The sequence below is a fragment of the Salvelinus sp. IW2-2015 genome, linkage group LG34 (genome assembly GCF_002910315.2).
Source record: "Salvelinus sp. IW2-2015 linkage group LG34, ASM291031v2, whole genome shotgun sequence".
Classification (NCBI taxonomy): Eukaryota; Metazoa; Chordata; class Actinopteri; order Salmoniformes; family Salmonidae; genus Salvelinus; species Salvelinus sp. IW2-2015.
Window position 1 is genome coordinate 3,390,474 of NC_036873.1, and position 20,396 is coordinate 3,410,869.

The 20,396-nt window shown below is 42.2% G+C and overlaps 1 protein-coding gene across 2 annotated transcripts; it reads left to right on the forward strand.

Annotated features, from left to right (window-relative positions):
* Positions 1 to 518: 518 nt before the first annotated feature.
* LOC111958411 (uncharacterized) lies at positions 519 to 16,753 on the forward strand. 2 transcript variants are annotated; one of them, XM_070437182.1, is made up of 7 exons: positions 519 to 1,019; positions 1,492 to 1,622; positions 2,085 to 2,153; positions 2,382 to 2,555; positions 10,091 to 10,240; positions 10,589 to 10,700; positions 13,817 to 16,753. In XM_070437182.1, the coding sequence occupies exons 1-7, from the start codon at positions 743 to 745 to the stop codon at positions 14,779 to 14,781; spliced, it is 1,878 nt and encodes a 625-aa protein (XP_070293283.1). In that variant the 5' UTR covers positions 519 to 742; the 3' UTR covers positions 14,782 to 16,753. The 2 variants fall into 2 exon arrangements, with proteins under 2 accessions (XP_070293283.1, XP_023835436.1); XM_023979668.3 differs by lacking the exon at positions 2,085 to 2,153.
* The last annotated feature ends 3,643 nt before the right edge of the window (positions 16,754 to 20,396 follow it).

Consider the following 20,396-nt stretch of genomic DNA (forward strand, 5'->3'; position numbering starts at 1 on the left):
GGTTTTTTATTGACACTCGAGTGACAAATCAACACATTTGTTTCTATTTGTCTTTGTTACTTTTTGAAATGAGTATTATTTTTGTATATTGATTTAGTTTTAAATGTTATGATTATTTATTTGTGGTGTTCCAACTGTCTGAATAAAAATTACAGTTAGTGCAGGAGGGGGGTTCGCCCAGGGAGCCATACAAGCTAGAACGGCCAATGTGTGCAGATAACGGGTGGTCAAAAGGGTGTTTATTTGAAATACCACACTTAGGCTGCATTGGCATTTAGCAGGACAAATTGGTTTGGTTATACTGTATCTGTGCGCTGACGATTAATTTGATACATTATAGTTTATTTCCTCAGACCTTATTTTCGGTCCCTATCCTTTCCCCATTCAGTTTTCCCACAAGGCTGGCTGAAAGAACCAGAKGTAACTTATTTCCGGGTTTTAGGACTACACGCTGGCGTGCTCTTGATTTTTTATTTGAGCAAATCTAAGCGATATCCGACTCATCATTAGTCCAAACTCTCGCGGTAGATCAATTGTAAATCTCGTCCGCAGCTGTACTGCATCTAGTCACAACCGTTTCACAACGGTACCAAGTTTGACATTTATTAACACCATGGAACTGAAACATATGACTAATTTAACAGCACAGCATCAGGTACATACACCAGGCAGTATTTAATTCGCATTGGAGACAGGACTTGGTTGATAGATGTATCTAGGTAACGCTAATTAGCTGCTAACAATGGCTAACTGTATGGGTTTTCACACTCAAATAGCCTCCATCTTGGAGGTGCTAGCGAATGCAGCAGTGGCAGAGATCTGTAAACTCGTAGACGACGATTATGCAGTGTTTCGTTTAGAAATAACTCAAAGCCAGAAAGAAAACAGGGCATTGCGGAGAAAACTACTAGAACTGAAGGTGGCACGGGAGCGCGCAGAGAGGACAATACGAGAGCGCGTTCTCGCCAGTCGTCCCAGCAGTGTCAAGATCCTTGACMGATACAGAGGAATGGCAAGAGGTACATTTTACAGAAGTCTGAGGCTGCGCGGCCTGTCGCAGTTAACATCAAATTGTATTGGTCACATACACATTTAAATGTTATTGCGGGTGCAGCGAAATGCTTGTATATAGCTCATTGTATGTCGCCCTGTTTCCCTCTGCACGTGTTCAGATGTTTTACCCAGAATTGGGTCTTAGCCAGTTTTTGGATAGTATGATTACTTTGTGTCTTTGTGCAACATGGCTATCATATTCTAACCAAAATCTTGATTTATTGCATTTCCTATTATTTACTCAATGAAAACAATGTGATGCATGAAATCAATAAATAGTATATCAAGAAGTTATGAGAAGTGTTACCTTACATCTTTGCCAATTGTAGACAGTGTCAACACAACCACAAGTAGGGGTGCTGCAACTCCCCCTGATAAACAGAAGATATTAACCCCCCCCTAACCTAACCACCTCTTTTCCCCCGATCACACACTCAGGTGAAGGACATCTCACTGGAGGCCACAGGAGCTTTGTGAAGCCAGTGGGACACGATACATGGAAAGATGAACAACCAATCACCGTTGATGAGGAGAGTAAAATCTCAATCCAGAACGTTATCGTGATAGAGGTTAGTGTAATAGTGTTGCATAAAATGTGCTATTTGTAAATCAAATGTGGCCCTTTTATTTCAGAAAGGCTCCCCTCAGCTATTCACTTGYTTACATGTACATCCTTATTTATCTGCCATAGGGGAGCTTGTGAGACTTCCCTACGACATTGTGTACAGTTACATGCACACAATAATGTGATTTATTAGCTCTAGTGAAGTGAGTTTGGATCAACTGAATGTATGCATCTTAGAAGTAGTTTTCACAAACAAACTTTACAAGTCCCAATTCAGAATCAAATATGCTTCCCAAAAATAACGTGATATAATGTTTATTTTGATTGGTGATTTTCTACATTTATCAGTGCCAAACGGTAGCCTTTCAGATGTGTCCATGTAAACAGGATTATTAGGGAAATCGTTTTTCTTGCAAAGCATGTCAACGTTTTGATTTAACTATTATATTAATCTGACTATCCACAGAGGGAGGCTCGCTCGGCTGGTGTTAGTATATGCGCAGATCAAATACACCACTGGAACACCGATTTTAAGGTGTTTACATGTCCTAATAATTCAAAAGATTGCTCAGAAAACCAGGTCTTACTTCGATTTTGACCTTAAGGCGATTAAGATAAGCAGAGTAAGGTGTTTCCATAACTAYTATTGCATAATCTGCCTACTCCCATAATCAATTTAATATATACTTTTTACTGTGCATGTAAACATACTCTTTGTTATCCAATTTAACTCATGTATCGATAACCTCCTCTCTTGTGTCAGTCTGCAGATGCAGAGGCTGCAGGTCCTGAGGTCAAGCAGGAGAGGTCTGAAGGAGAGGAGAACCCGCGGCACAGCAGAGACATCCAGACTGGAGCAACTGTAGCGCCCCATGTAGCCACGGAGGACCCCACCAACGCCCCAGCACAACCCAGGACTCGATGCAGCATCATGGAGGTCAGTGGAACGCTGAACTCCGTCCTCAATTCCGAGACAGACACCAAGACTTTAACCGTAACACACAGGCTCTTACACACAGGATCTGACCACAGATCAGACCCAGAGAGACTTGGGCTGTGGAGACTGGGCTGTCCTGCTCCCGGCTCAGACTATGTACCGGTATTTCACCAGAACRAGAGGATGGTTCATTCCCGTGAGGATGGTGATGTGTTAGACACTGGCGGTGAGGATACGCTTTCTTCTTACTCTACAGAGATGGACCCTGGCAACATGCCCTTGGGTTTAGAGACACAGACTGATCTGTCTAGAGGGGACTGGAACCAGTACAGTAGTAGTGTGTACTCTGAAGGGTGCCAAGATAAGAAAGTGGAGGGTCTAGTCGTAAATGATGTGACTGTGAAAGTGGAGGGCGACATTTCTCCCACATGGAATGCAGATAGTCACCTAGGAGACAGACACTCACAGGGAAAATATTTCTTAGATTACAGGGAAAGCTTGGAGACAAATTCAAATGTTGCGACCCACTCCCCTTTATACACGTTCGGGGACTGTGACCCAGTGTCCACGTCGATGGGGCCTTCCGATTCACACGGCCGCGTCCTTTTCGATCAGGTATTGCACTCAAACGACAGGGCTAGAGCCCAGGCTCCGGGAGGGGGAGCAACATCAGGCAATAGTAAAGAGAATCGGTTCCTCTGCATGTTCTGTAACAAAGGCTTCAGCAGCCCCCAGAAGGTGGAGATCCACCAGAGGGTCCACAAAGGGGTTAAACCATTCAACTGTACCCAGTGTCACATGCGCTTCACCCAGTCTAGTGACCTGAAGAGGCACCAGAGGGTCCACAGAGGGGTGAAACCCTTCAGCTGTACCCAGTGTCATATGCGCTTTACCCAGTCTAGTGACCTGAAGAGGCACCAGAGGGTCCATACAGGGGAGAAACCCTACAGCTGCCCGCAGTGTCACATGCGCTTCACCCAGGCTGGCAGCCTGAAGAGGCACCTGAAGGTCCACACGGGAGAAAGGCCTTTCGCCTGTCCGCACTGTGGGAAGAGGTTCTCAGAGAGGAGATACCTTAGGATACACCAGCAGAAAAACCATTCCACTCTATAAACTAGAAACCATTCTATGTTATAGCTTATTACGTTTAGATCAAACCCTGCATTAAAGACAAAGATTACTTTTCATTGTTGTCAGCAGAAAAGATCCACAGATTAATTTGGAGTAGCGAAAGTAACACATTTCAGTGTTGAATATTCCTGGTTTGAATATTGCATCTGACAACTTGAATGAGGATGGTAACGGACTATATTGCCACTCCTATTTGCTATCTCTTCAATCTAAGCCTACAGGAAAGTAAGTGCCCTCAGGCCTGGAGGGAAGCAAAAGTAATTCCGCTACCCGAGAATAGCAAAGCACCCTTTGCAAACTCAAACAGCTGACCAATCAACCTGCTACCAACCCTTAAACTTTTTGAAACAAATTGTGTTTTACCAGATACAATGCTATTTCACAATAAACAAATTAACAACTGACTTTCAGCATGCTTATAGGGAAGGGCACTCAACATGCACTTTCGCAATGATGATTGGCTGGAAGAAATTGATAATAAGAAGCTTATGGGAGATGTTTTGTTAGACTTCAGTGCAGATTTTGGCATTATCGATCATAATTTGATGCTTGAAAAATGCATGTTATGGCTTTACATGCTCTGCTAATTCGTGGATTGAGRGTTACATGTCTTTGAATGGAAGCCTCCAACATAATCCAGGTAGTCGGGCATTCCTCAGGGCAGTTGTCTAGGCCCCTTTTTTTTGGTCTTTACTAATGAGCTGGCACTGAGTAAAGCCTGTGTGTCTTACTGCTTTCACAGATTTATGGTATTTTGCTTGTAAAAAAAAAATGGGGCAATGTTTATATGACCCCCTTACAAACAGGCACATTTTTACCACATTCTTGCCTGTATTCGCCTTATATACCTCCTGTGCGCATGCCGGCATGCAGGTGATGAGTTGTAGTAGTGGTGTGCAGATGCTGGTGGGCGTTATTTTAATAAATCCATTGAATATACACCATCAAAAATAAATACATTAGACTAATCAAATGTATTTTCAAAGGAATAGAATAGGCTTAGCAGAGTTTAATTATGTTACATACAAATGAATTAAGTCAATAGTTCATTAAACTCACCCCATTCAGTCAACACACATGTATTTTATAGTAAGAATAAAATACAAATAATATATTTCCTACACAACCTGTCATATAAAAAAGTGATATTCTGAAACAGAGCCCAAGCCCATGCCTTTTTGATCCACGTTTCATCTATTTCCTACTCTCGCTCCACTTTGTTAGGGAGCAGGGTCTTATCTTCATCATGATACTGATAGAAAATAAAAGTTGACTTCATATTTCACAATCTCCGCAGGCTTTTGGAGTTGACTATACGCGATCAAGCAAAATAATAGGTCTACACTTGAATTAGACTACATTATTGAATGCTATAGGTTTCTGATTTGCTCAGCCAGAAACCAAATAGCCTGAGACAAGTCTGAAGTCAGTCTAGGCGTAGGCTACTAAGCAACTGCTAGAGAAGAGCAAAATAATCCACTTGTTACACTGCATAGGCCTATATTACATGCTGCCATTTTCAAATAAATGAGCCAACTATACAACATGATCATGAGCAGCACACACCTCAACATAGCTAACATTTCCCCAGTCTAATTGTAGCCTAACCAATATCCAAACGGAGGTTCAATGAAAACAAAAATCTGACATTGATTTATCAAGACGAGTCCCAACGCTTGTCTCAAGCAGCACGAGGGTGCAGTCCCAATCAAAATGGTGCTGAAATGATGATTTAGTTGACCACGTGGGTAGGCTATTGCTTCAAATGTATTACCACCGATTGGAAGACTTTGGGAGTTTCATCAAGCAACAATTTGATACGTGCCTTCAATTGTATTAGCCTACTTTATTCCATTATTTTTTGTCATTCAGTGATATTTATTCCCACAGTAATTCTTTATGGATCCATCCAGTTGTGGTTAAGAAAACAGTCCACACTTAGTGGGGGGCTATGCGAAGTGAATGGCGAAGTGACATGCCTCAAAGTTTAGAAACTGGTGGGATGATGGTTACAGGACTGTGCAAAGCAACCATCAAGAGTTGAAGAGCATAATGCATGTCAATCATACTACGCGGTAGGCAGAACTTTACCAAATTGATTACTAGGTAGTTAGGTAGAAATACAAGTTTARGATTTGATACTGGCAATACCTTTTGAGATATTAAGAAAAAGGAGGACAAAAAGTTGGCTGTTTGGCAAATAAGGTACATGCATGCTGATGACTGAAGATTATACACGTCATCTACCACAGCAAGTGAAATCACTGCAACACTTAAAGAACTGCAGTCAGTTTTAGAATGGGTGGCAAGTAATAAGCTAGTACTAAATATWAAAAAACTAAAAGCAATGTATTTGGGACAAACCATTCACTTGGCAGCAGCTAATGGCGATCACCAATAAATACACACACATTGTGACATACATTCAGTGTACAAAACATTAGGAACACCTTCTTACTATYGAGTTACACCCCCCTTTCCTCTCAGAACAGCTTCAATTCGTTGAGGCATGGACACTACAAGGTGTCGAAAGCGTTCAACAGGGATGCTGACTCCAATGCTTCCCACATTTGTCAAGTTGGCTGGATGTCCTASCATACCCCGTTTGTTCAAAGGGACTTAAATATTTTGTCTTGCACATTCACCCTCTGAATGGCACACACACACAATCCATGTCTCAATTACCTCAAGGCTTAAAATCCTTCCTTAAGCTGTCTCCTCCCCTTCATCTACACTGATCTGAAGTGATTTTAACAGGTGACTTCAGTAGGGGGATCATAGCTTTCACCTGGTCAGTCTATGCCATGGACAGAGCAGGTCTCCCTAATGTTTTGTACACTGTGTATAAGCCACATATGCCTAAAGTCTGTTACATATTGTGTTTCTACTGTGTAGGCTATATGATGTTCAAATGCCTATTTCATTACGTTCATTGAACTACTTTGTTTTTCACCCAAGACACTTTTAATGAGAATTTATCCAGTTTATCATGTGTATGTGTGGTTTTCATATGGTTTATTTAAAACTTATGTTTAATAAACACAAAATGGGACTTTTCATACTAAGACTTTCATTCACTCTTTAGTAAACACCTCACCCTGTTATGCATACACCCAACAGCACTTTATCACCAATATACACTTACTAAATATACCTACACATACCCACACAAACAAACACCTACTGTACACATCAAAATAGTTAAGTCACATGTCTGACTTTTGACTTATCATAACTGCCTTTATCCACAACATCATATTTATGTCCATGATGAGTTGAACAATGAAGTCATTCTGTAACTACAGTATAGGACTCCGACGTATTGGGGATGGGTAAACACGTTGGGGCAGTACTTGCGAACATTAAAAGTTGACGTTAAAGGTGAAGTTCAAGTATCAGCAAATTCAAATCCTTGAAGTAGTAGCATGTAATCAAAGGCTACATGTTAGCAGTTCCCATTTACATGCACATGTAGCCCTATGATAACCTCACCAGATGGCTGTGATTATTTCCTGTAACAAATTCGGTATCAGCCAAATAAAAATCGTCAATGTAGTTGGCCGTGTTCCAATACATGTTCATGGAACAGTCCTTGAACAGTACTGATAAATACACGTGATGTAGTTTTTGATTAACTGATTGGTCAAATTGCTCTCTGTGTAGAGTGCCTAGCTCTACAATCTGCAAGGGTTCGAATCTCACATTAATCCCCCCCTTTGAAATGTAGAATTATATTTGTGTTGAAGGGATGTAGCCAACAGCTTGAAAATTAAGCTTAAGAATGACTATCTTTCTTCAGCCTTGCAGACAAACACTGCCATTGCCTAATAATCATATTGCATAGGCTATATTACATAGACATGTACACCTAAATGTAGCCCTACAATGTTTTATATGCATTTTTATAATCATCTACTTCGTCACGTGTTATTTGACTTGAATGAGCATTACAAAGTATAATAGAGTAGGATTACAGGTTGCACTCCACGTTGCGTCATGCATTAGAACAGCCCTTAGCCGTGGTATATTGGCCATATACCACACCCCCTCGGGCCTTATTGCTTAATTATATAGACGTGTAGGCCTACACTTACATCTACAATGTTATATATGCATGATTATAATCATCCACTTCGTCACGTGTGTGGGCCAGCAGTGAACAATATTTCCCTTAACAAAAATGCTTGAAGCAAGGGGTTCTAGAACCCGCGGATAATGAACAGAGTCGTTTACGAGTCAACCGCTTAAGCTCTATCACCTGAAAAGCAATGATGGCTACCGTACATGACAGCTATTTGACAAGTCCATAAGGCTCCCTACAACGTTCTCTTTTTACTATGTACAACAAACTTAAATGTTGTATAGACCTACATATTTTTCCCGTAAGAGCACATGGATGTATGAATAACGTTTTAAGCAAAAACGTGGGATTTTGTCATATATACGAAAACGTAAGTATCCTAGTCAAGGATGCGATGATCATGCAATATTGACACAGACCAAGTGAAGAGGAACAAAAGTAAACCTTGAATTTGGGAGGTTTAATTGTATCCCTGTCCAAGTTGACCTATTTTAAGAAATGCCATTGGTTTGTGGAAAAAAAGTTTAAGATCGTTGATAAACTGATACAGAATTTGTTACCGGAAATAATCACGGCCACCTGGTGAGGTTTGCATAGGGCTAAATGTGCAAGCGTATGTAATGGGAACAGCTAACGTGTAGCCTTTGATCACGTGCCACTACGTCAACCATTTTAATGGGTGAGGCTTAACCCCTTACACTCGTGGGAATTGGCCTATATAACTTGTCAAACTCATTCCATGGAGGTCCGAGTGTCTGCGGGTTTTCGCTCCTCCCTTGTACTTGATGAATTAAGGTCACTAATTAGTAAGGACCCCCCCCACCCGGTTGTCAAGGTCTTAATTGAAGGGAAAAACTAAAACCAGCAGACACCAGGCCCTTCATGGAATGAGTTTGACACCCCTGGCCTATATGGATAGGGCTGAATTGAAATGTTTCTTACAAAAGAAATATGGAATCTATATGCATAACCATGGTAGCAATAAAAAAGGATCCGTTTGGAGATTATGGGAAAATTAGACTAAAGGTGAGGACAAAACTGTTAATCTGACAACACTGAATCCAAACATTAACTGTTGATTAGTGTTTTTTATTTTTACATTTACTGTAATTTTTGCCGTATTTGTTAATAACGAAATCTGAAAATACTCTGGATACATTCAGTAACGAAGAATATTCCTGGAAAGCGCAACATAAAACCAAAAAATGTACAAGGGTTTGAGTGGGAGGTCTAACTGGTATCTCCAAGTGGCCACACACCTCTCCAAAGTGTGCGCAGTTCCTACGTTATTTCAATGCACTTTTATGACTCAAAGAATAATCAACTATTAGGTGCTATTTTGAGCTCTACTAGCTGTGCTGTTGAGGAACTAGACCAAGTTGTTTTCTTTGGAACACAGTCCTGCATCCCCGCCATCACACAATTACTGTTGTTCCCGCATTCCAGAAACGGTCCATTTAAATCACAATCTGCTCAGGTGGGCATAATTTGAAAGCATGTTCTATTGCCAACATGGGTAGCTAAGTAACAAAATACGATCTTACAGTTTTTGGCTTTCAGAAAGCAAATCAGAGAGGCAGATCATACATTTGGTGCGCACAGAATAGTCACAAGTGCATTCAGATGCGTGTTCCCCGCCTAATTTCTTAAAACAACGGGCTCATTCTGTTCAAAATCACATTATTGGTCGCATACACATATTTAGCAGATGTTATTGTGGGTCAGAAGAACCCAGGGTATGACGCCATGTCATCTTGTAACTGTACATCAAGCATAGTGATCAGAAACGTTGACGATGTATATATTACATGAGTTTTATGATATGTGAAGTGCACATTTGGACTAATGGGTGTTTGCCTTGCTTGTATGACATCAAAGCGGTATTTATTATAATCCTCAACATCGCATCTTGCAAAATACATGAAGTCCTATTTGTGTACAGCATTTCCCTCACTCAGACAACAACAAACAATGGCTAAAGTTGCCCAATTAGCGGGAGGGATGGGGTCAACTTCTTGCCGCCGCGCATGGTGTTCAAGTTCAGAACCGCTGTCAGTCAAAACCATTACTGCGCTGTGAAGTGGAGACCTTGATCTCTGACGTCATGTATAGCGTGTTACTGTATAGCATTCCAGTTTAGGCGCTTATCAGTCAAAATCTGCTATTTTTAACCCTGTATATGGGTACGAGTGTAAAGGGCTACATTTAACTTGTTCTAATGTTCGCAAGTATGGCCCCCACATATTGAAAGTGTGTTTATTATCTGTGTGTATGTACCTGGGGTGTGTATGTCTGTGTAATCKGTATCACCTCTCTCATCCAGGAGGAGAGTCCAGAGGTGCTGCTGGTGAAGGAGGAGGGTCTGGGGAACCCTGAGGGGAACATGGTCATGGAGGACAACCTGACTACACCTCCTCCTGAACCCATAGAGGAACCAGCTGAGCAGCACAGGACCACACACAGTCTCACTGAGGTGAGCCCACTGAACTACTGTCTGAATGGTATTAGGTCAGGGTCTGTATCCACAAACCCTCTCAGAGCAGGAGTGATCTAGGATCAGCTTAACCTTTTAGATCATAATGGATAAGATTATATGGAGAGATCCTAGATCAGCACTCCTACTCTGAGACTCTTTGTGGATACTGGCCCTATGCTTGAGTGTGGGACCATGTCTATGAATGATAAAACCATGAAAGACTATGAATCAAAATCAACTGACATATTTGCATATTACTCATTGCCCAATCAGAAGATGCTCCATAGCAGGGTGCTCATATCAGATTTCTTGATCCAACATCTTCTCACTCTGTATCTCTTACAGCCAGTAGACATGGAGGATGGGAAGCCTGATCTGCTGCTGGTCAAAGAGGAGACAATAGAAGACGAACCAGAGAGCATTGATCTGCTGAGTGGACTAAAGATGGGGGAGCAAGGTAAGAAGTACATATAGCCTACATACCAAGGTTATTATAGTTTTGTGTTTTTATTTATATTAGTTTTAAGATTTATTTGAAATTCAGTTTCAATTCGTTTTCAGAACTGATTTACTCACTTTGAAGTTTTATAAAAACATTTATATTTCGTTTTTATATTTTTTTGTTTTAGGGACAAATTAGCCTGTGTGTGGGAGGCTAGGAGCCACTTATAATTTCTGTTTTTGGGGATGTCACTTCTTGCCACTGTGGGGCAGTAATGCATAAGGTGATGGGTCAGGTCATTAGGTTAGGTTTAAAGGTAGACTCAGTGAGATGACAGATGCACCAAGTAAACAGKAGTAGTGGGTCAATTCCCTCAATGACGAGGAGCTTTGGAGCGCTAAACTTCAACACTGTTTTCGTCTACATTGTAGAATAATAGTGAAGACATCAAAACTATGAAATAACATTGTGTTAAACAAATCAAAATATATTTTATATTTGAGATTCTTCAAAGTAGCCTTTGACTTGATGACCGCTTTGCGCACTCTTGGCATTCTCTCAACCAGCTTCATGAGGTGGAATGGAATGCATTTCAATTAACAGGCCTTGTTAAAAGTTAATGTGGAATTTCTTTCCTTCTTAATGCGTTTGAGCCAATCAGTTGTGTTGTGACATGTTAGGGGTGGTATACAGAAGATAGCCCTATTTGGTAGAAGACCAACTCCATAATTTGGCAAGAACAGCTCAAATATGCAATGAGAAACGACAGTCCATCATTACTTTAAGACATGAAGGTCAGTTTCTTCAAGTGCAGTCGCAAAATCCATCAAGCACTATGATGAAACTGGCTCTCATGAGGACCGCCACAGGAAAGGAAGACCCAGAGTTAACTCTACTGCAGATGATAAGTTCATTAGTTACTAGCCTCAGAAATCGGCAATTAACTGCACTTCAGATTGCAGCCAAAATAAACGCTTCACAGAGTTCAAGTAACAAACATCAACTGCTTGAATTAGGCCTTCATCATCAAATTTCTGCAAAGAAAACACTACTAAAGGACACCAATAAGAAGAACAGACTTGTTTGGGCCAAGAAACACAAGAAATGGACATTAGACCGGTGGAAATCTGTCCTTTGATCTGATGAGTCCAAATTCTTTGTGACGCAGAGTAGGTGAACAAATGATCTCCGCATGTGTGGTTCCCACCGTGAAGCATAGAGGAGGAGGTGTGATGGTGCTTTGCTGGTGATACTGTCAGTGATTTATTTAGAATTCATGGCACACTTAACCAGCATGGCTACCACAGCATTCTGCAGTGATACACCATCCCATCTGGTTTGGGTTTAGTGGGACTATCATTTGTTTTTCAACAGGACAATGACCCAACAAACACCTCCAGGCTGTGTAAGGGCTATTTGACCAAGAAGGAGAGTGATGGAGTGCTGCATCAGATGACCAGACCTTAAACAAATTGTGATGGTTTGGGATGAGTTGGGCCGCAGAGTGAAGGAAAAGCAGCCAACAGGTGCTCAGCATATGTGGAAACTCCTTCAAGACTGTTGGAAAAGCATTCCAGGTGAAGCTGGTTGAGAGAATGCCAAGAGTGTACAAAGCTGTCATCAAGGCAAAGGGTGGCTACTTAAACAAATCAAAATATTTTTGATTTTAGATTCTTCTAACACTTTTTTGGTTACTATGATTCCATATGTGTTATTTCATAGTTTTGATGTCTTCACTATTATTCTACAATGTAGAAAATAGTAAAAAAGAAAGAAAAACCCTTGAATGAGTAGGTGTGTCCAAACTTTTGACTGGTACTGTAAGTATTACGTACTTAGGTGATGGACATTTGGCTGTGATTACAGCCTCAAGTCTTCTTGGGTATGACCGCTACAAGCTTGGCACACCTGTATTTGGGGAGTTTCTCACATTCTTCTCTGCATATCCTCAAGCTCTGTCAGGTTGGATAGGGATCGTCGCTGCACAGCTATTTACAGGTCTCTGAGATGTTAGATTAGGTTCAAGTCCGGGCTCTGGCTGGGCCACTCAAGGACATTCAGAGACTTGTCCCGAAGCCACTCCTGCGTTGTCTTGGCTGTGTGGTTTGGGTCGTTGTCCTTGGTTTCATCAGACCAGAGAATCTTGTTTCTCATGGTCTGAGAGTCCTTAGGTGCCTTTTGGCAAACTCCAAGCGGGCTGTCATGTGCCTTTTACTGAGGAGTTGCTTCCGTCTGGCCATTCTACCATAAAGGCCTGATTGGTGGAGTGCTGCAGAGATGGTTGTCCTTCTGGAAGGTTCTCCCATCTCCACATAGGAACTCTGGGATACTGTCAGAGTGACCATCAGGTTCTTGGTCACCTCCCTGACCAAGGCCCTTCTCCCCGGATTGTTCAGTTTGACCGGGTGGCCAGCTCTAGGAAGAGTTTTGGTAGTTCCAAACTTCTTCCATTTAAGAATGATGGAGGCCACTGTGTTCTTGGGGACCTTCAATGCTGCAGACATTTGTGGTACCCTTCCCCAGATCTTCACCTCAACACAATCCTGTCTCGGAGCTCTATGGACAATTCCTTCGACCTCATGGCTTGGTTTTTGCTCTGACATGAACTGTCCAACTGTGGGACCTTATATAGACAGGTGTGTGCCTTCCCAAATCATGTCAATTTTTTTTTACCACCGGTGGAATCCAATCAAGTTGTCGAAACATCAAGGATGATCAATGGAAACAGAATGCACCGGAGTTCAATTTCGAGTGTCATAGCAAAGGGTCTGAATACTTATGTAAATAAGGTGTCTTTATTTCTAAAAACCTGTTTTGGCTTTGTCATTATGGGGTCTTGTGTGTAGATTGACGAGTTAAAACATTTATTTAATMAATTTTAGAATAAGKTTGTAACGTAAAAATGTGGAAAAAGGGAAGGGGTCTGAATACTTTCTGAATGCACTGTAATAACCAATAATAGATCTAAAATGGGAATAGTGATGCGCCTGGATATAGTGAAATTAAATCAATACAACTTATGTTTACATACAAAAACACACAATTAACTTGACATGGTAATTGACAAAAAAATCCATATGTAAAGTTCTCTGCCATGTTTGAAAAGTCAATTTTTTTACTTCTTCCTTAAGGTAGTTGGCTGGAGGCTAACAGAGGAGACTGGGTGGCCATCTTGGACTCCCAGATCCAGATGGGTGCAGCCAAGGGCCCAGGGGACATCATCACCGAGCAGGCCCGGACCAAATGCGACTTAGTGGAGGCCAGGGGATGGGACCGTGTCCTCAACTCTGGGCTGGGGAACAACACTGTTAACCACAACCAGAAACAGACAATTGAATGCAAAACAACAACCAAACGTAGTCTCCAAGACAACAGACTGGCTGAGACCAGAGCGAGGCGTCGATTTGGTCTACGGGGATGGGGAGGTGTTGGTATGCGGCGGGAGAGATCAGACACAGACTCAGCTAGCGATGCTCCGTCCTGCTCCTATAGTTGTGATTCAGAGAGACTGATTGCGCCTCAGGTTAACCCCCTAACAGATGCTGCCTTCAGCCTGCCTTCTATAGGATCTATCAACTGGAACATGGACCCTGCAACAACACAGACACTCCATGGCCTTCGTCCTGACACTCTCCTAATGTTAAACCAGACCTCAGACAATGCCAGCACCTCAACACTAAATGGCTACACAAGCCCATTGACAAATGAGAGAAGCAGAGACGGAATCAGCAAAGGTGGCAGGGCCAAAGAGAAGCGCTTCCCGTGTTCATTCTGTGGGAAAGCCTTCAGTTTCCCCAAACAGGTGGAGATCCATCAGAGGATGCACACGGGGGAGAAACCGTTTAGCTGCCACCTGTGCCGGGCCAGTTTTTCAGACTCGTCCAACCTGAAGAGGCACCAGAGGGTCCACACAGGGGAGAAACCCTACAGCTGCCCCCAGTGTGAGAAGAGGTTCTCCCACCAGCACCAACTAAAGATGCACCTGAAGGTCCACACGGGAGAGAGGCCGTTTGCCTGTACATACTGTGGGAAGAGGTTCTCAGAGAGGAGCTACCTCAGGATACACCAGCAGAAAATGCACACGGCCCATGTATAGAGTATAGTGGTGACATGTAATGTAGTACTAGTTAGTATGTTTGTAGTCAATTGTTGTTTTTGGATTTAGTTGGAAACTGGATGAGGTGAACTGAGGAAAGAATGAGTATGATGAGGCAGAGTAGATGATATAGTGGCTTGCGAAAGTTTTCACCCTCTTGGCATTTTTACTTATTTTGTTGCCTTACAACCTGGAATTAAAATATATTTTGTGGGTTTGTATCATTTGATTTACACAACATGCCTACCACTTTGAAAATKCAAAATATTTTTTCTTGTGAAACAAACAAGAAATAAGACAAAACTGCACTTGAGCGTGCACAACTATTCACCTCCCCCAAAGTCAAGATTTGTAGAGCTACCTTTTGTAACAATAACAGCTGCAAGTCTTTTGGGGTATGTCTCTGTGAGCTTGGCACATCTAGCCACTGGGATTTTTGCCCATTCTTCAAGGCAAAACTGCACCAGCTCMTTCAAGTTGGATGGGTTCCGCTGGTGTACAGCAATCTTTAAGTCATTCACAGATTCTCAATTGAATTGAGGTCTGGGCTTTGACTAGGCCATTTAAATGTTTCCCTTAAACCACTCGAGTGTTGCTTTAGCAGTATGCTTAGGGTCATTGTCCTGCTGGAAGGTGAACCTCCGTCCCAGTCTCAAATCTCTGGAAGACAAACGGGTTTCCCTCAAGAATTTCCCTGTATTTAGCGCCATCCATCATTCCTTCAATTCTGACCAGTTTCCCAGTCCCTACCGATGAAAAACATCCCCACAGCATGATGCTGCCACCACCATGCATCACTGTGGGGATGGTGTTCTCCAGGTGATGAGGTGTTGGGTTTGTGCCAGACATAGAGTTTTCCTTGATGGCCAAAAAGCTCAATTTGTCTGATCTGACCAGAGTACCTTCTTCCATATGTTTGGGGAGTCTCCCACATGCCTTTTGGCGAACACCAAACACCGTGTTTGCTTATTTTATTTTTTTAAGCAATGGCTTTTTTCTGGCCACTCTTCCGAAAAGCCCAGCTCTGTGGAGTGTACGGCTTAAAGTGGTCCTATGGACAGATACTCCAATCTCCGCTGTGGAGCTTTGCAGTTCCTTCAGGGTTATCTTTGGTCTCTTTGTTGTCTCTGGTTAATGCCCTCCTTGCCTGGACCGTGAGTTTTGGTTGGCGGCCCTCTCTTGTCAGGTTTGTTGTGGTACCACATTCTTTCCATTTTTTAATAATGGATTGAAAAATGGTGCTCCGTGGGATGTTCAAAGTTTCAGATATTTTTTTATAACCCAACCCTGATCTGTACTTCTCCACAATTTTGTCCCTGACCTGTTTGGAGAGCTCCTTGGTCTTCATGGTGTCGCTTGCTTGGTGGTGCCCCTTTCTTAGTGGTGTTGCAGACTCTGGGGCCTTTCAGAACAGGTGTATATATACTGATCATGTGACAGATCATGTGACACTTAAATAAAGTCCACCTGTGTGCAATCTAACTAATTATGTGACTTCTAGAGGTAATTGGTTGCACCAGATCATATTAGGGGCTTCATAGCAAAGGGGGTGAATACATAAACTAAAAATCTATTTAAATTACAGGTTGTAATGCAACAAAATAGGAAAAACGCCAAGGGGATGAATACTTTTGCAAGGCACTGTATGGTGATGTTTGGTGTGACGGTGTCTGTAAAAATGCTTCAACCTTGTCCTGTTGTTTGATGCTGGGGTTTTATGAGGAAATTAATTAATGTTTACTTGAGATGAAATAGTAAAGATGTGTGTAATGTGATGAACCTTTTCCAAAGTATTCTAAAATGAATTTTATCAAAGCAAGGGTACCAGATTTACAGAAAAGGTCAAGTGTTACCATATTGAGAAAAGTTATTCTACTTGTCACGTATTATTTTGTGCAATAAAAGTTCTGTACTTCACATTGAGTGTAGGACCATTTTGTTTAAATTAAATACAACATTTAATCTGTGCTGACTGGCTAGTTTTTTTTGTATCATTACAGGGGCTGAGTTTCCCTTATCTCAGTGGAAACAAAACATTATACTTAATTGTTGAATCATTAAGTAAGTTGAGCCAAAGGGGTAAGTTCAGCCACTCTTGTTTCTAGGTAACCATACACACAATCATTTTACCAAATAGGTCATAATTTCATGGAGTCTGAAGGAAGAAACAACATGGAAAAAGTCACACAAAAAAAGATTGTCAAATGAATGTTAGAGGTTTCATAATGCTTGTATCTTAACCAAAATTGATAATTTTAAGATTGTTCTATATATCATTTGGGGTCTCTATAAGATTGAGGTCCTAAACATAGCATGAAAGTGCATCCATGCAGCTGTATGGGCTAATATCGTCAAAATGTTTGCCTTGGGGAAGTTGATCCAATGGAAGTGATTTATTCCCCGGTGTAATTCAAGGCATTATCACTGTAATATAAGGTTACAACAGGGCCTAGGGTAAAAGTGTTTTAAAAAAGTTCAAAGTGTTTGTTAGGTGATAAGCCTGTGTTAAACAATGTTTACATTTTTATTTATTTTACGAAAAAGCGATTGTGTTTGGGACATAAACATAGACTACCAGTTTTAAAAAGGTAGTGGTAATATTTCATTCAGTACAAAAATGTGTAGGAGGCTTAACTTACCCTGTCCCGCGACTCAACTTACCACATACTTGCGGTAAATTGTGCCAAGAGACCACTTTCTTATTTGGACAAGTTATGTTTTCAAAAGTAATGTTTAGATGAATTCTGATTATTTCCAGGGATACACAACATCCTGAAATATATGTAGATATCTTTGATAGAAAGAATATACAAAATTTCCCTTGGAGTGATGCTGAATGTAAATAATTTACCCCACGCCTCCCTACTTGAACCACACTGTTAAGAGGTGGGCTTGACTGTGGTTAACATGCTCTACTAACTGAGCTAAAGAGGACTGCAGAGGGGTCATGTCATGTTTGTGTGTACAGCAGTTTCTTATATAAACCTTTTTTTATGCTCTTCTGTACAACTTGTGTTGACAGTCTGCAGTCCATGAAGACCTCCTGATATCCAATGTTACTGGTGGGAGAGACTGGACCTCTGAAGAGTTGGAACTGAGACCGAACCATGAGGGACAGAGACTCCACCACCACACAGAACACAACCAATGGACAGGTGGACTGAACAACCTCAATCTGGTGGTCATCAGAGAGACCGAGGCTCCAGTCAGGGATCCAGTCTGCAGCCCAGACCCTTCTCTTCACAGTCTCAGTGCAGGGATGAAGCAGGGCCTGGGGCTGATAGAGATAGACCCTCCTGTTCCTATGATAAACACCACAGTATCCACGATGAACAGAGCAGGTCACCCTGGGCTTCAGCCTTCAGAGAGAGTGGTGGGAGCCCCCCCTGGTGGTAGTCTATCAGCAAATCTATCTTCTCCTTCAGGGTGTCGTCTAATGCCTAGTGACTGGGTTCATGGAAAGCCTGGGTCTAGCCTTCCTCAGTTACCTCAGGATTACCTCACCAATACAGACAGTCAGGATGGGAGTTCACCACGAGAGGTACCTAACCTATAACAGCACACAATCCCAACAACACCCAAACAATGGCTAGAGGTCAAGGAGCGAGCTCAAAGACTAACGACCTCATGGTGGTGGCTCCTGCTTCTGCCTCCTCTGGTGTCATTGGGTCACAACGTGGGAGGCCGAGCATTAGGACGGACGCAGACAAGCCACACGCCTGCGCCACGTGTGGGAAGCGCTTTGCTGAGGCAAACTATGTGAAGAAGCACCAGACAGTTCACACCAAGGAGAGGCCCTTCAAGTGGAAACTATGTTACAAGAGCTTCTCCTTCTTGACTAACCTTATCAGACATAGGAGTGTCCACAACGAGGAGAAATCATAGCATTATGACTAGGGATATCCACAGGTGATATATGGAAACCATTCTTTAGATGTATTATCATGTGAAGTGTCTTGGTAAGAGGGTAATTAACCACATTCCCCTTATTAACTTGAAACAGGCTTGTGTAAATACCTGTTTTTTAAAGGGACGGTAAATCTAGACAAGCAACAGGACAGTTGAATATTTACCTTAAGGTGATGTAGATGGAATAAAGTCATTATTTTCTACTCCATTCTTGCTTCTTTCTAAACAAGTCTGTTCTCAGCTCGAAAGATACTGATCTTAGATTTGATGTGTAAAGTGATAAGCAGTACTGTAATTTAAAGAACAGCTCGCATATCTTTCATTTAACCACACCCTTTGAGCTATGACGCCAACCAATACGATCCCTTCTCTTCAGTGTCAGAAGTGGAGCTAGCTAGCTTGACCAGCCGGCACTGGGAAGAAGAATGGCGGATGGCAAGATGACGCCAGGCAGAAATTAGGGCGATAGTCTATGTCTGCGAAATACATGCAAAGTGTACTTTCTCTTAACTACAAGAGACATAATTACATGTTCCTCTCCTGAAAACCATGAGATGGAGTCAGATAGTGAAAGCTTAGAAATCAAACCTGACAAAAGTGAAGAAAAAGAACCTGAAGACTTCTAAGCCTCACCCCAATAAATCAGGAAAATGGCTCTKGCCCAGTGGGAGTACGATTTGTTGAGAAAGTGGATTCGTGCCTTTTGGCCAACCAATTTGTGGTATCAGAAGGAGCGGGCGCTCCACATCTCGCGCCTCGGGACAAGAGCTGTGTCTTGCTTTGCTATTTGGAGCAGAGCACCGGTGAAAGGAGTGATAACTGGGGTGGCTTTGAGTGTTGAGGTGGAACAAATGAAGTTGAGGATCCATGGTGTCTGTGATGCACGCCGTTTGGTGCAATGCAGACCCGGTGGCGAGCGCGAGATTGATACCCGTCTATCCTTTTGAGTTTTGATATTGAGTGTTTACCTGATAAAGTCATGCTAGGACATGTCAGGTACCCCATTAGAGCTTTTGTTCAGAACCCACTACGGTGTTTCAGGTGCCAAGTGTATGCTCATGTTGCAGCAGTATGTAGGAGGGACATTATTAGGTGTGAGAAGTGTACATGAGGGCATGGGACAAAGGAGTGTGTAGTTTTGTTGGAAAAAGTGGTGTGTTTCAATTGTGGGGGTGCGCATGTTGCTGGGGATCAGAAATGTCCTGTGCAAGTGAGACAATTTGAGGTTGCCAGGGTTACAGTGCAGAAAGTGTCTCATGCTGAGGCAGTGAGGAAAGTAGATGTTGATGGGGAAAGAGTGAGGTCGGGTGAGGGAGCCTGAGAGGATCCCTGTGACTACTGGCCAGTACAGAGTGATCCGGACAGTTTGTGCTTTAGTAAGGTTGGCTTCTTGTCGTTTATTGCTATGGTCATTAATTGTACCGCACAGATGGAGAAGAAATCCCAGAAGATAGGTTTAGTAGTAGCAGCAGCAGGAAAGTTTATGGGTGTCAGAGATTTTAGTTCAGAAGAACTACACAGGGTTTTGAGAGAAGGGGTTCCAGCCTCCCAGGCCGACAGCCTGTAGTGGGATATATCTAGGGTTAGATGGTGGTGCAATTTCCCCCCCCCCCCCCATTTGTGACCAAAATGTGCAATTCGCTCTCCGACCTGGGAAAGGCAGCAAAACGTCTAGTCTGCCTGAAAATTACACGAAGAAGAGCAAT